Below are 16,336 nucleotides of genomic sequence, written 5' to 3' on the forward strand. Positions count from 1 at the left end.
GGGGGAGCATGGTGGGCTGCCATCTCTGGGGTCGCACAGAGTCGGACACGACTGAAGCGACTTAGCAGCAGCAGCATAGAGTTTAACCATCTTTCTACTTATTATGAGGACAAATGGTTTTATACTCCTGATGTAACAATCCTTACTCTACCTTCCAAGTGATTTTTCTTTTTTGGCCCCACTATGTGGCTTGAGGGATCTTAGTTTCCTGATAAGATATTGAACCCAAGCCCTGGCAGTGAGAGTGTGGAGTCTAACCACTCGACTGCCAGGGAAGTTAAATACCTAATATCTAAAATATTAGATAATATTTTTCATCTAATGTTATGAGCCCCCAACAGATTGTTTTTAGGTCCAAAGGAGGTTCTCAGGTCAGGCCTACCAAAGTGCCTGGTAATGATGATGGTAATATATGTTCTGGGACTATAGTCTGTACTGTGACATTCACAAAGTTTGAGAGTTGTCTTTTCAAAGGTCCAGCTTGGTTAAAGGGTAGGATTCTTTTCTTTACCTGTAAGATTCAAAGCCAGCTAACTCCCAGAAGTTGCTGATTGTCTTCTCAATCGTGTGTGCCTATCCCATTTTCTGCCTAGGGACCTAAAGAAATTTGACATTTCAGCAGATAATATAGAAATTACCCTCTGGGCCAAAGGATGTCCCTGGAGCCACCATACTTTCTGAGGGTTCTTTGATTGATTGTTGACGTTGGCCAAGGTGGGAGCGAACCCATGTTGAAACTCTAATATATATCAGTCCAGCCTCCCTTTTCCAATAGGTGACCCTTGACTGCTGCTCCTGAGTCTGGAGCCAGTGCTTTCTGCCCTTCAACACAGAGACTTTAATTTAAAAAAAGAGGTCAAGAAAGAATTGCCATCTTGAAATTGTTGTACACTGCATGAAGGCAGATTCTTGACTAACTTGGGGTTCTCCAGCAACTAGCTAAATGACTGACACATAACAGGCAGTACATATTAATCGAATGAAGGAATGTCTTGTCTTCTTTAATAATTCTTAGGCTAATAGTATTTTTATTTGTTTGATAAGGATTGACAAGGTATTACAGAATCCTAATTCTAGAAGGGACTGTAATTTATAGGTGATTTTGTATATTAAGTTAGAAAACTAGTTGAACCATTTCGGGTAGATGAAAAGTATCCTGTTTGGGAAGGAAAAAAATGCGTTAAGATTTTTGTAACTTTAGTAAACTCTTTCCATTTTTTAAGAAACTTTGCTGTTGTAAAATTCTTTATGATACAGTTTTCCTTACCAATTCACCTTCCATTAAAAAAGCAATGCAACCATATTATAAAACATTGGAAATTTTAAATGAAAAAAAATTCACCTTAAAGTCAAGTAATCTTATTTACAGTTTATTATCTTGACTTTTCCCCTTTAATGTTGTACCATATAACTCTGTAGTCTTAGGAAGCAACATGGTACAGTGTAAAGTTACCTCTTGGCATATAGGCCTGGGGTTGAATCTCAGCATTATTTGTGAGCAGAATGAACTTGGGTAAGTCATTTAACCTCCCTGAGTCTTTTTGTCATCTGTAAAAGAAAGATGATAATAGCAGCCACCTTAGAGCCATTGAGAGTTGTGCTTTGCAGCACCTATCATGGAATAAGAACTTGGTACCGTTAGCTGTTGCCTTGCCAGTGGCCAGATACGGCATGTAACCAGCATGTACTGGCACTGTGGTGCTATTCATAGTTTTTTTTAATGAATTGAAAGCCTTCCATACCAGTTAATAAAAGGTGATTTCCTGCCTGCCCCCAGGTGCCTCCATAGCTTCTACAAGTACACCCCCACCCCAGCCAGCATGGAAGTGTTACCAACACCTGATGTTATGAACTATAACCATTCTGATTGGTCACTGCTCGTACCATATTTGTCAAATTCTTATCATTTTTGTTAGATTGAAAGAATTTACTTAATCATTATTCTCTTGGACACCTAAGTTGTAGTTTTTTCACTATTGTTAATGCTGCTGTGATAAATATCACACATGTATGTCATCAGTTCAGTTCAGTCGTGTCCTACTCTTTGCGACCCCATGAATCGCAGCACGCCAGGCCTCCCTGTCCATCACCAACTCCCGGAGTTTACTCAAACTCATGTCCATCGGGTCAGTGATGCCATCCAGCCATCTCATCCTCTATCGTCCCCTTCTCCTCCTGCCTCCAGTCCCTCCCAGCATCAGAGTCTTTTCCAATGAGTCAACTCTTCGTATGAGGTGGCCAAAGTATTGGAGTTTCAGCTTTAGCATCATTCCTTCCAATGAACACCCAGGACTGATCTCCATTGGACCTTGCTTCTATCACCAGTCACATCCACAACTGGGTATCGTTTTTGCTTTGGCTCCATCCCTTCATTCTTTCTGGAGTTATTTCTCCACTGATCTCCAGTACTATATTGGGCACCTACCAACTTGGGGAGTTCCCCTTTCAGTATCCTATCATTTCACCTTTCATACTATTCATGGGGTTCTCAAGGCAAGAATACTGAAGTGGTTTGCCATTCCCTTCTCCAGTGGACCACATTCTGTCAGACCTCTCCACCATGACCCACCCGTCTTGGGTGGCCCCACACGGTATGGCTTAGTTTCATTGAGTTAGACAAGGCTGTGATCCGTGTGATCAGATTGACTAGTTTTCTGTAATTATGGTTTCAGTGTGTCTGCCCTCTGATGCCCTCTCACAACACGTACCGTCGTACTTGGGTTTCTCTTAAGAAGATGCCTATTTCCAGTTTTTATTATGGTAGCAAATGAAAACCTCCTCTCTGATCTCTGCATGTTTTGAATCCTTTACTAAATTCCTTCTCTTGGTTGAATTATGTTCTAAACCTGTTGCTTCAGCCGCTTTTTTGCTTGCCTTCTGAATTCACGTGTTAGCCTCTATAGTGCTCTTCAATCAGGTGGCTAGAACTGGACCGACCTGACAGACCAGAGTCATACCCATGGGGAGTGCAGTGTTTTCACGACTGCTTTTCCTGTCCTTTTGCTTTTCAGCGTTGTGCTTACTTTGAGACAACCCCAAACAAAACAAAACAGTATCGCTGTGTTACTGCTTAAATACCTACCACCCTCTGACTCAGCCTTTTTCCATCCTATATTTGTCTAGTCTTGTGAGAAACCACTAATATACACTTTACTAGAGAGTAAAGCGAGTTGTTTCTGGTATAGTATGTTACTAAGGTTCTTTTTCTTCATTTTGCACACCAGGTTTGTTTGTTGGGTTTGTTTGGTTTTACCAAGGTCATTTTGAATATTAATTACTTCCTCCCTGCTGTGAAATGAAAACTCTTCCGAAATATGGGTGGAGACTGTAAATATGCCTTGTTGCCTCCCCAGCTAGGCTGGCCTGGCCTAGTCTGAAGTGACTCATGTTGTTGGACACACCAGCCAAGAGGCACGTGTTGCTTGAGAAATGGGAAAGGGAGGGAGCAATTTGAGCAAAATGAGTCCTGAATATGCTGAGCTTGTGCAACTGAGAAATGAAATAAAAGCCTGTTGAATCTGCTCTGAAGACTCTTCTGTTTTTCGCAGCTTTAATGATTGTATTATTTATTGGATTGTCTTTCTCTCTCAAATCTTATGTGGTCAAAGGTTCATTTGGGATTCAAATAGGAGGCAGCTAATGAGATGCCACCTGCCATAAGCAGTGCCGCATGGAGGTATGTGTGAGGAGAAGGAAGTTAGTTGTTTCTGTTACCTGTGCCGAGTTAGAGGGAGCACACTTCAGAAAGAGGATTGTTAACAGATTTGGGAAATAAAGTCCCTGGGCATTAATGATTGGATAGAATTGAATAACATACTAATATCTTCAATTAAAGGGAATCATATTTGAATAGTATAAATTTTGATTCCCTCTTCAGGAATGTTAATTCATATAACAGATAATAAAGTTCATTTACCTCTCACTTGCAAATATGAAATTAAAAAGGAAATAACTAGCTATAGTTACGGAGAAGGCAATGTCACTCCACTCCAGTACTCTTGGCTGGAAAATCCCATGGATGGAGGAGCCTCGTAGGCTGCAGTCCATGGGGTCGCTGAGGGTTGGACACGACTGAGCGACTTCACTTTCACTTTTCACTTGCATGCATTGGAGAAGGAAATGGCAACCCACTCCAATGTTCTTGCCTGGAGAACCCCAGGGACAGGGGAGCCTGGTGGGCTGCCGTCTATGGGGTTGCACAGAGTCGGACACAACTGAAGCGACTTAGCAGCAGCAGCTGTAGTTAAGATGACAATTTGATTTTCAGGAACAAATATTGTGTGCCTTTTTGTTTTATGGCCCTTTGAGTCTAACCTTTCATTGTAAGATTAACTTAGTGAAGCACATTATGTACAGCAAAATTCTATACCAAGTTAACAGAAAACTGCTGGACTGTTTTACTTGTGGTTTCTATTTCCTATTCAAAGTTGTTCAAATTTTGGAAATTGGTAAGGGAATCTCTAAGAGATTTCACATTAAAGTTTATACCGTAGTCAATGTAAGTTTTTCAGGATGTTACCTGAGGTTTAATAAAAAGGATAACTTAAATATATGCAACAGAAACTTCTCTGACAGTTTAGTGGCTAAGACTCCATGCTTCTACCACAGGAAATGCAAGTTTGATCCCTGGTCAGGGTACTAAGAACCCACATGGTCAATAAATAAATAAACAATAAAGATATGCAGCAGATACTAAAGCAGAGTTCAGTAAACCAGGTTCTCCAAGGCATCTCATTATGACAACCTTTTTAATGATATGCTTGGCTCAGTTTTCACCTTAGTAGATTATTAGCAATGACTGCATATTCTAATTACAAGGTTAGCATAAATTCTGTTTGCAGAATATATTTTTCTGCTTTTTTGTTTCTTAAAGTTTATTGAAATGTATGATGATGGCATTTTACTGCACCTTCATTTTTACAAACTTAGGGCATATAAAAATCATGAAGCTAGGTGGTTTTTGTCACCTAAATATTCCCATGATTTTCATGGGAATGAAAATCCTGTTCTTAGGATTGTCTTATTGTCAATCAGAGCAAAATAAGGACCTCAGATACATACTCACATTCCTTCTGATAAAAAGTTGTGTGATTTTATTTATAATATTTCACCCTCTTTATTTTCCTACTTGTATTTTCAAAACTTCTGTAGAAAACATGCATCCTTTTCAAGTAAGGATAAAACACAATGAAAATTAAATTTAAAACACATAAGGTAGCATCAGAGACAGTTGGGGTTAAAACAAAGAAACTGAAGTATTGGGAATTCAGTTTAATGTAGATTCAGATTCTGCCCATCTCACCCGGTAGTGGTTTCAGGTCTGTAAGTCTTTTGGAACATTTTAATAAGCTACATTCTCCTTATTGATCTTTTAACTGGAAATCTCAATCCAGTTAGTTCTCATTCACAATAATTATGTTCTCCAGTCTCCATGAATACTGAATTAGTGAATATTGAGCCATTGCTTCTAGGGGAAATACAGAATTAGGTTCCTGCAAACTTCTGGCCACAGCATTCATTTTCTTCAGTTGATCAGTCTATTAACCTTGTTTTATGTGTGTTTCTGTTTAAAGATACCTTATGTGTATTATTGATTCGTTGAGCTCACAACCAACTGTTGCAGAAAGAAGTTTATCTAACTCACATATTTTCTCCAGAAACACTAAACAGCACTTCATAACTGTGCTTGGGGACTATTTAAATAGCAAAGCACCAACAGAAGGCACAAAAATGCAAAATGCAGAGCAGTAAACAGACTGTAAGGAAGATACTCATGCACAGTATAAGAGCTGAAACAAGAAGGCAGGCCAGCCGCTTGTTGGACTTTAGAAGGGAACATGAGCCCCAAGTGACACATTTTTCGCTGCCCTATGCATATCTGCCAGTGACTAGAAAAGTGCCATGCGTATTGATTTGGGGTTACAAGTCTGAGTAGGCAAATTTATAAATATGGAATCTGTAAATAGTGAGGATTAACTGTATAAGCTTTCTCAATTAGTGGAAACTACAAAACTAATTTTTTTGGAGTTTTTTGTCTTTCTTTTTGCTTTTATGTAATCATTTATAGTGACTTAATCATGGCAAAAATGAATTAAAAGAGTAAAGAAGTGGTTAGGCCTGAAAATCAACCAAACAAGGATATTTATGCTTGTTTGATTGTTGAAAAAAGTAAAATGTAAGATTCTGTGAGATATTTATTGTAGGATTCTTTTATTGTTACTTTTCATTGAATGTCTGCAGGTCAAATGCCCATTGTCACAGTCCCTCTGTATTATAAATGAAAAGTGGTCAAAAATGGAGGTGTGATTCTTCATTATTGGCATTTGGGTTGAGTGTCAGTCAACATGTTAGTCTTCTGGAAAAATACCCTCCTGAGTCCTTCGTCTTAGGAGGAATTTTAATGCTATGTCTTATCAGAACTCCATGTGATGATTACTTTTTTTCCATTTATTTAAATAATGTCTAGATTTTTCATGTTCTTTGGTGGTATTAAGCTCTATCCTCCCAAAAACGTTTGTACTCTAGTACTATTTTTTATTGTTACAAATGTACATATTCTTATACATGTTTACACCACAGATATAGCAAAAGTGATCATTTGTTTTTGCTAACCAGGAAGAGCTTTGTTAGGTTTGATGTATAGAATTGTTATTAAAAAGACTTACTTCTAAAGCAGATGGTTTCACAGGGCTTTGTTAATGTTTCCTGTTCATAACTCTTAATTATCATATGGAATTTGAAAAGTGATTTCTTTTTCAACGTGTTTCATTGATTTCCTCTCCATGATGTATGATGTATGCCAATATATATGCTGATAAAAGATAAAGCCACTTTAAAGCAAAGTGCCATATTAAAATATATTCCTGGGCCCAACATGGCCTTGACAAAACACTACTTAAATCCCAGCAGGTTGACACTGGTCTCTCATGCTCCATTTGTTTATCTGGCTAAAGTGCCAGAGTGTTGTAGCAGATGATTTTTTGTTTCCCTCGTGTTGCTTTCTTTTTCTGAAGGGCAGGGATGTGTTTGTTGTGCCAAGTTCTTGAAAAGCAAGCGCACTTGCCAGCAGGTTTGTGGAGGTTCCCTGGGATGTCACGATGGAGGGGTGATTTGTGAACTGGTGATAATCTAGTTGCTGCAAACCCTTTAGGACATGGTCTGAGCTATTGATGATGTATGTACTGTAGAACTAGGACTTGAATATGCGTATCTCTTGGCCTGCTGTTGAGAAGATAAGAACTTTTCTTGTACTCAGAAGTCAAAGGCAGGGTAACAGGAATCTGTTGGGTGGTTTCTAATCCCTATTTTATTTAGTTTTTTCTGTGTGTGTTCTAAGAGATGGAAAGACAACTTAAAAGTCCCATGTAGTTTGCTTTAGCATGGTGAAGGGACCTGTACCTTCTCTCAGAGATACTTCCCTCCTGTCTCTCTTCAGTTTCCTCTAAGCGGACCTTTCCTGACAGGCCACAAGCCCTGGCAAGAAAGAGCAGGACCACTGGTTGCCAAGGAAGAATTCCTTACACGTAATTAAAAGTTGTCTCAAGTTTGGGGCTGAGCGTTAAGAGAATTAGACTGTAGTTTCAGTTTTGCCCTTAATTGACTGGTTGACTTTTGATGAATTGCTTCCCCTTGAACCTCCTCCTCTGTGAAATAAGGGAGTTTGACAAGATGTTCTCTTCAGTTCCTTGCCTGTCTCATGGTCTGTGGTTCTGTGATTCTTTTTCTGTTGCGGCTAATAGCAAAACTGTACCACCTCTTAAGTCATATCAGTGAAGACCACTATACATTGCATTTATCATGGGCAACTGACTTGCAGTGCACTGTGGGCAGCACTTATGATACTGAAATTTAATTAATATTAAGGTCTAGCATCATATTGGAGGAGGAAATGGCAACCCACTCCAGTGTTCTTGCCTGGAGAATCCCAGGGACAGCGGGGCCTGGTGGGCCGCCGTCTATGGGGTCGCGCAGAGTTGGACACGACTGAAGCGACTTAGCAGCAGCAGCAGCAGCATTATATACCATGTTAGAGCTGTGCATAGTATTAAATACTCCTGACTTTTTTTTTGTCTTACTTTTTGAAATCTAAAAATTGACTTCAATACTTCACAAAGATATTGTTGAAATGAACTTTTGGGAAAAGCTTTAAACAACCTGGGAGTTGAGATTAAGTTTATCTGTCTTCTTTAGCTGTGTGCTGCATGCATTAAGAGATTTGTGCCTAAGGATGGTAACTTTGGGGGAGGAGGTACTCAAGATCCTGCTACTTAACTTACAAGCTTTATCATGAGTACAATACAATGCATTGATAAATTAGTTAGAAGGCCTTTGGCTACCTTTAGCAGAGAGCCCAACTCAAACTTTTAATATAATAGCTTAAGTAATAAGGGAATTGGGACTTCTCTGGCAGTCCAGTGGTTAAGACTTCACCTTCCAATGCTAGGGGTGTGGTTTCTATCCCTGCTAGGGAACTAAGATCCCACATGCCTCAGGACTGAAAGATCAAAATAAAAAACAGAAGCATATTGTAACAGTTCAATAAAGACTTTAAAAATGGTCCACATCAAAAAATCTTTAAAAAATAATAATAAGGGAATTCATAGAGGAAGGATGGGTCGATTCAGTGCAGCGTCACAGGCTACCTGTCTGGAATCCCAGAACTATTTCAGCAGTACTGGCCACTTATGTTGGCTTCTACTTCAAGTTTGGCTCTCACTGTATCAGAATGCCTGTAGCATTTTTTTGTTCTGTTTTGTATTCACATAGGACAACATGGGAGTTTCTCAGCGTTGATGCTCTTGGCATTTGGGGCCAGATGCCCTATCTGATGCCAGATGCTTGTGGCCCTCTCTTTTTTTGGGACACTGTCCCATGTATTGTAGGATGTTTGGCAGCACCCCTGACTTCTACCTACTACAATGCCAATACAATGTCAGTAGCACCCAACCCTGACTTGTGATAATGAACAATGTCTCCAGATATTACCAAATGTTTGCTTGGTGGGGTGGGGGCATGGGGCAAAAATACCCTGGTTAAGAACCACTGATCCTTAAGGAAGACAGACCATTTCATTAAGTGATTGTCTTAAGTGTGTTTCCTAATTGATCCCAGTTCTCCCACTTTTTTCTTACTGGCTCAGTCTAGGTCCTTTCCTCATTCCTGACCCTGTCACCCATGAGGGATTGGAACTTCCTTCCACTAATTAGGCCCACCACCGTGGGTAGGGGTAGAATCAGGAGGGTGAGTGCCTCTATAAAGCTGCCGGAGAGTGAGGGAGGCTAGGTACAAACCCAACAGTGCCCATGACCTCTGCATTCTAAATTTGTCCTTTTTTCCCCTCTCAGTGAGGACTATGGAAAGAACTTTAAGGATATCACAAATCTCATCAATAACACATTCATTCGGACTGAATTTGGCATGGCTATTGGTCCTGAGAACTCTGGGAAGGTGAGACTATATCATACGTGTACAAAACTGTGCATAATACCATGTGCAAGGCCGTCAGATGTTGATATTTGAATGGTCCAGTGATACACAGCAATATGTTTAGTTTACTATTACAATATTTGCAATATAATAAAATGAAACAATTTAATACTGATTACAAAAGATTGGCATTTTGCACACAAGTTGTTTTCTTTGGACCTTGTCTAAGATGCATCAAAACTCTTCATAATTATGTGGTGGTTGTTTAGCGTTACAAGGTATACGTCTAAAGACAACATTCTAGTCTTTGGGGAAACTGGCTAATCTCAGACTGACCAAGCTTATCTTCATAGATACAATGCACTGTCTCAGGACAGTATTTTTTTTCGTAAGACTAATACTTCAGGAAGAGAGTGTATCAACTAATCTATTTTTATAACTCTTCTTACTTTTGGAACTAAAATTTTTGAACAAATGTCTGGTGAAAATGGTGGAGGAACTTCATGTACTTTTATAGTATTATACCCTGGTTCTGAACTTCCTTCTCCCTGACCAGGTGATTTTAACAGCAGAGGTATCTGGAGGAAGTCATGGAGGAAGAATCTTCAGATCATCAGATTTTGCAAAGAACTTTGTCCAGACCAATCTCCCTTTTCATCCTCTGACTCAGATGATGTATAGCCCGCAAAATTCTGATTATCTTCTAGCTCTCAGCACTGAAGTAAGTCTATCTGAAGAACCTGTCTTGCCTTTCGTGTTTTATAGTCTCAAAACGCACTGTCTGAAGAGGACTGTGTAGGTGATGCTTTTTATGTTGGACTGGCTTCTAGTGACTTCTTACGGTATGAAGTGTTGGGTTTTTGGTGTGTGTGTGTGTGTTTTCCTATACGGTAAAGGACACAATTTTCATATGCTGTCTATACCAGATAGGTATGTGTCTAGTAATCATTACAATTTTTTTTTTAAAGTGAACAGATACTTACTATTAGAGTAATGAACCAGTAAACAGTTTAATCATTCATGTTCTGCAAGAGACAGACATAAATTGTTAAACTTTTAAGATTGTTATTGTTTCTTTCCTATGGCCAAACTACACCTTTATAATTTTTTCTTGTTCAGTCCTTAGTATAAAAACCTGTTGATGTCTGTCTTTGATGCCCATGTGTTAAATATCTAGAGTCCTAATTCCCTGCACCCCCTATCCTATTCCTGTACTCTTCCAAGAAACCACAGGTGGCCCTCCCACCTTTGTTCGGAAAGTTTCCTGAGGAGCAGCTCAGCTTTACTATTCCTGGAGGACCAGTCTGTTTTATCATGGATGTTAAGGGCCCAGAGTGGCTGAGTTGCCAGACTATGATAGTAGTCATAATTACACTCTGTGTTTATATGGCTCTCTCTCATCATTTGCTTAGAGTGTGGTCTGCTGACCTGCAGGATCAGATAAAAATCCCTGGGAGCTGGTTTAAGATGCAGATTTCTTGGCCCCGATCCGGATATAGTGTGTCAGTGAGGTGGCTAGTGTTTTTAACAAGCTTGCCAGCTAAGCTTGCACACTAAAGTCTGAGAGCCATTGCTGTGATGACCATTCTGGGAATAGAAATAGGATTATCAAATATAGACAAGTTGGGCTGAGCAACAGGATGGCATAGGGAGGATGAGAAGGACACTTGGAAGAGAGGTCTGGGTTCTGGGTCTTCTGGGGGCAGAACTTTCAGCTGAGGTCAGGCTGGGAGGCTCAAGCAAGGTCAGAGTTAAACTCAGCCAGAGGAGGAGAACTAGCCTACCGGATAGGCTTCACGTCTGAAAGCAACAATTCCTGGGAATTGGCCTTCAGCAGCTTGAGTCGGACACAACTGAAGTGACTTAGCAGCAGCAGCTTGAGCTGAAGGCCCTTCAAGGGAACGAAGAGACCCCTATTGGAATGGACAGAACCATTGATCTGCCTTTGAAAACCCCATCACCCTTACCAAGTATCTTAAGTTTATTAAAACAGCTATCCTAGGGAGAGGCAAGCACAATATGCCTTTAGACCTGAAATTTCTTCCCATTACGGGTGAGTTTGAAGTACAAATAATCAGGGTGGAGAGATGGACCAATTTGTACTAAAGTGTAAATAGGTGATATCAGACCCTTCCCTATTTCTAAGTAGGATTAGGTTAATTCAGTGCACGATGCTGGATGCTTGGGGCTGGTGCGCTGGGAAGGCCCAGGGGGATGGTATGGGGAGGGGGAGGGAGGAGGGTTCAGAAAAAAAAGAAAAAAAATAAAATAAAATAAAAGCTAAAAAAAAAAAAAAAAGAAATGCTGGGAGGTGAATGTTACTAGAGGAGGAAGAGTTAAAGAAGAATAATGGGTGAGAGTGGAGGACCGCTGAAGTTATTTCTGCCTAAACCATCACCATTTCATTTGAGCTGCTCCAGGACATTTCAGTCCCACCTCCAGTGGGTCTGGGCTCACTAGACTCCTATTGCCAATGTCACTGAAATTGTCAGTTTTTATCTTATGAAGTCTCTGCTGCACTTGAAAGTATTGACCTCCTTTTGGGAATTCTACTTGCTTGGCTTCTGTGGCAGTCCCTTTGGTTCTTTCCCACCTTCTAACCATTGCTTCTTAGTCTCTTTTTTAAACTCCTTTCAACCTCCCCTTAAATCCCTATTGCTCATTTTACTCTGAGTAGTCTCTTCCACTCTTTACCATTTTGCTACCACTGTGATATATAAGATTCTCAAATGCCTACCTCTGGTCCTGGCTTCTTCCTGGGGCTTCAGATGCCTTTCTTGCTGTCTGCTGGGTATCTCTAGCTAGATGTCCCACACGTCCCTCAAACTTAACCTTTCTCAGCAACATTGTTCTTCCCTTCATCCTTATGCTGGCTAAAGATTCCACAACACTGCTTTCCCCTCACCGAGAATCTCAGAGTGTTCAACTTTCTCACACACACACACGCACACACACAGACATGCACTCCATCCTGCCCTACAGGAAAGTGTCCAGTTCTACTGAATCTAGAGTCTATATTATTTCTGAGCCTTTTCCTCACAGCTGTGGCTTCAGGCCTTACTAACTCTTAATGCAACAATTAGTCACTGCTTTCCCTGCTTCTATTAATAGTTTGAACCCTCTGAAATCCATCTTTCCCACTGTCATCCAAGTATTCCTCTTAAAAAAAGTAAAACTGGTCATGTCATTCCCCTACTTCAAATATCCCATATAAAATAAGAACCGGATTCCTCAGTCTGGCACAGAAGGAGGGCTCTGCACGAGCTGCCACCCCCTCCCCAGCACTGGCTCCTCTCTTCACCTTGGAATGTTGCTCCATCTGTGTCTGAAGGCTTCAGCTCCCTGCACACACTGAGATATTTCATCACCTCTCTGTCTCTGCTTGTATTAATCTCTTTGTGCATTGACATCTCATCTCCCATTTGCCTTCTTTTGGTTACACTGCTCATCATTTAAGACTCAGTTTGGCTGTCTTCTTCACAAGTCAGCTCTGATGCTTTGTCTCTCCTTTCCCTGCTCTTACCCCAGAGACTATGTTTCCATAACACTTACCGTGTGTATTGAACTTTCTTATGTGTACCCTTGTTAAACTGTGAGCTCCTTGAGAGCAGAGAGTATGTCTTATTCATCTTTGTATCCCCAATGCAGCATCTGGTACACTTGGCACATAGTAGGCACTTCATAAGCATTTGTTATTCTGATCCAAGACCCTAGGGGGGCCCCATAAACTGTGTGTCTATGAGCTCGGCAGCTTGGCTGGAATTTCAGTGTGTGTTTTTACTGCCCTGAATGATTGGATATGAATTATTAAAAGGTCATACAAGCAGCTGCACATGATAAAACTGGAATTTTGATAAGTCATTTATAATCTTTCAGAATGGCCTGTGGGTGTCCAAGAATTTTGGGGGAAAGTGGGAAGAAATCCACAAAGCAGTCTGTTTGGCCAAATGGTGAGTAACAGAAGATTCCATCCGTGCAGAGCCCTAAACCTTTCCTGATGATGCTGCCAGAAGTCACACGAATCAGTGTTAAGCACTTAATAGGTGCCAAGTGCTCTTCAGGGTGCCATAAGGGATGTGAGAGAGGGGTGCAGCATAGACCTTGACCTGGAGGAACTTCTAATTCTGCTGGGAAAGAAGACTTGTCTCACTAAATGTTAAAATATAAAACAAGGCACGTCACCGAGTAGGTACTGCCTGTAAAAGGTTTATTCTGTGTAAACGGTGACATCAATTGCAATAGCATAAAATACTGCTTTGATTGGGGGACTTACATGCTTCTCTGCATGCACATTTATGCTCCCTCATCTAGAGATCCATGTCAGTTAGGTGGAATATAGTGAGGAATCAGGAAGAAAGCTCAGAGAGCTTCCAGGCGGCCAGAGTCACACTATCCATGCACCACAATTCGTTCACTTCTCTTGATCGCCCACCCCGTCTGCTTACAGAGGATTCAGTGGAGGAGGCTCTTACTCAGGAGTCAGGTCACCTTTGTTCTAACCTGGATCGGCTGCTAGTCAGTGGCTTGACTTCTCTGGGATTTAGCTTGTTCCTTCTATGAAAGGAGATTTAATTGGGAAGTTTGGGGGATGGTTGAGCAAGAATTAAGAGCTGTCATACCTCCAAACTCTGATTAGGCTCAGATTCTTGTTTAGAGCCTCTTTCTTCTTTCTCTTTGACTAATTTTAGCAAGTTCATTGATCTAGTTTCCCAGTTGATAGCAGGTTGCTGCCAGAAGTGGGGTATGTGAGTGTAAACAGCAAGCACAGACCAGCCTGAGAGTCCGCTGCCTGGGAGCCGCACGGAAGCAGGAAGAGCTCTAAGAACAGGCAGAGACAGAGAACAAGACAGAGAAATAGACAGGATGGAGGGATTTAGTGCTGTGTCAGGAGCTCAGACGGTAAAGCGTCTGCTTACAATTCGGGATACCTGGCTTCAGTCCCTGGGCTGGGAAGATCCCCTGGAGAAGGAAATGGCTACCCACTCCAGTATTCTTGCCTGGAAAATCCCATGGACAGAGGAGCCTGGTAGGCTACAGTCCTTGGGGTAGCAAAGAGTCGGACCCGACTGAGCGACTTCACTTTCACTTTCAGGAGAACACAAAAGCCTCAGTAAGTTCTAATGGGAACATTGCATTACAGTTTCATACAGTTGGTGTTCATGACAGTGATCCATAATCCCAAGGAAGAGTTTGCTACTTATTGTTCTTTGCTTGGAAAGGTAGGAAAATATAGACATAGACATTGATATAGACAAGGTGTGATATAGACATTGCCAAATATGTCCATTGAAATTAACTAAAACATTTAAAAAATGATGCTTAAGCAAGCATCCTTTTTTAGGAAATACTAGTTAAATTAGGTTTTTATAGCACTACTGTGGTACACATCGTGTGTCTGCTTTCGTTTTATGTATTTTAATTAATTGTGTTTATATCTTATATGATCTTATCAGGAAGGAATTTTTAAAGTAACAAAGTTAACAAATTATTTTGCTCCTGATAGACCTAAAATATGTAGTGTGTGTTCAAATAAGACTATAATAATTTTGATCATTAAAGCTCACCTTTACATCCATATATCAGATCACCACAATGTACATTTTAGATGTCTTACAATTTTATTTGTCAGTTATACCTCAATAAAGCTAAAGGAAACAACAGAAGACTCATCTTTAAAACTAAAGAGTTATTTTAAAATGGTATTTCGTTTTGTATCTTATACAAGAATTTTTACTCTTGTTAACTTGCTTCATTGAATAGTGTCTAAATATAAGATTTGGGCTGCTGCTAACTGTTTACTCACCTTTTAGATCTTTGGTTTCTAGAAATTTACAGTCTAAAGCTCTGAAAGAACATGCTCAGACCCAGCACCTTTTTTGTTTTATTGAGGAACAGTTGATTTATAATATTATAATCATTTTTGATGTATAACATAGTGATTCAAAAATTTTATAGGTTATACTCCATTTATAAAATGGAGTTATAAAACATTGGCTTTGTTCTCTGCACTGTACAATGTGTCCTTGTAGCTTATTTATTTTATACATAGTAGTCTCCACCTCTTAATCTCCCACCCCTTTCTCACCTCTCCCCTACTTCCTCTCCCCAGTGGAAACCCCTAGTTTGTTCTCTATATCTGATGCCCAGCACCTTTTGCTGGTGCTAATCTATAAGTCCTATCAAGGTCTGAATCTAGTTCCTTGGAACTCCCTTTCCAAGTTAGAGTTTAAATAATTCAACTTCTGACCTAGTTGTCTATTTCAGATGAAAGAACTAAATTATTTAGTTCATGCAAAGCACTGAACTAGGTTCTAAAGGGAAACAACAAAACTTAGTACCTGCTGTGAAGAACTCAGTGGTGGAGTAGGAGAGGTAAGGCACACAGAATGCAATTGAAATAACCAAACAGGAGACAAAGGAATGGCCAGGCGGCTAACACAGAGCTGCACGGGAGAGCTGCACGGGAGAGCTGCACGGGAGAGCTGCACGGGCTCTCGAGCAGCACTCCTCAACCTAAGCACTAATGGTGTTTGGACTGGATAGTTCTTTGTTGTGGGGGACAAGCCTGTGCATTGCAGAATATTTAGCAGCATCCTTGGTCTCTCCCCACGTAAGAGTTGTAACATCTCCCCTCCCCCACTGGTGACAGCCAAGACTGTCCCCTGGGGAGCAATATCAGCCCTGGTTGAGAACCACTGCTCTAGAAGTTTGCAGCAAAGGAGTCTTCAAGTTAGAGTGACAGGAAACTTCATGGAAGAGCTAGATTTTAACCTGGAGCCTAAAGATTGTGAGGGTAAGATTTAGTCATGTAAGAGAAAAACATTTTAAGAAGCGAACAGTCCGAACCAACGCAGGAGGCAGGCTTGGAGAGTGTAACGAGACCAGTTTGACTGGCTGGAAGAGTTCACAT

General features: G+C 40.6%; 1 protein-coding gene across 5 annotated transcripts in view; it reads left to right on the top strand.

Annotated features, from left to right (window-relative positions):
• SORT1 (sortilin 1) overlaps positions 1–16,336 on the top strand; it is a 67,445-nt gene that overhangs the window by 24,276 nt on the left and 26,833 nt on the right. For all 5 annotated transcript variants that reach the window (XM_061410943.1, XM_061410944.1, XM_061410945.1 and 2 more), the window contains exons 4-6: positions 9,345–9,447; positions 9,983–10,147; positions 13,303–13,376. In XM_061410943.1, coding sequence (XP_061266927.1) covers positions 9,345–9,447; positions 9,983–10,147; positions 13,303–13,376 — 342 coding nt within the window. The remainder of the gene's footprint in view (positions 1–9,344; positions 9,448–9,982; positions 10,148–13,302; positions 13,377–16,336) is intronic.

The sequence above is a fragment of the Bos javanicus genome, chromosome 3 (genome assembly GCF_032452875.1).
Source record: "Bos javanicus breed banteng chromosome 3, ARS-OSU_banteng_1.0, whole genome shotgun sequence".
NCBI lineage: Eukaryota > Metazoa > Chordata > Mammalia > Artiodactyla > Bovidae > Bos > Bos javanicus.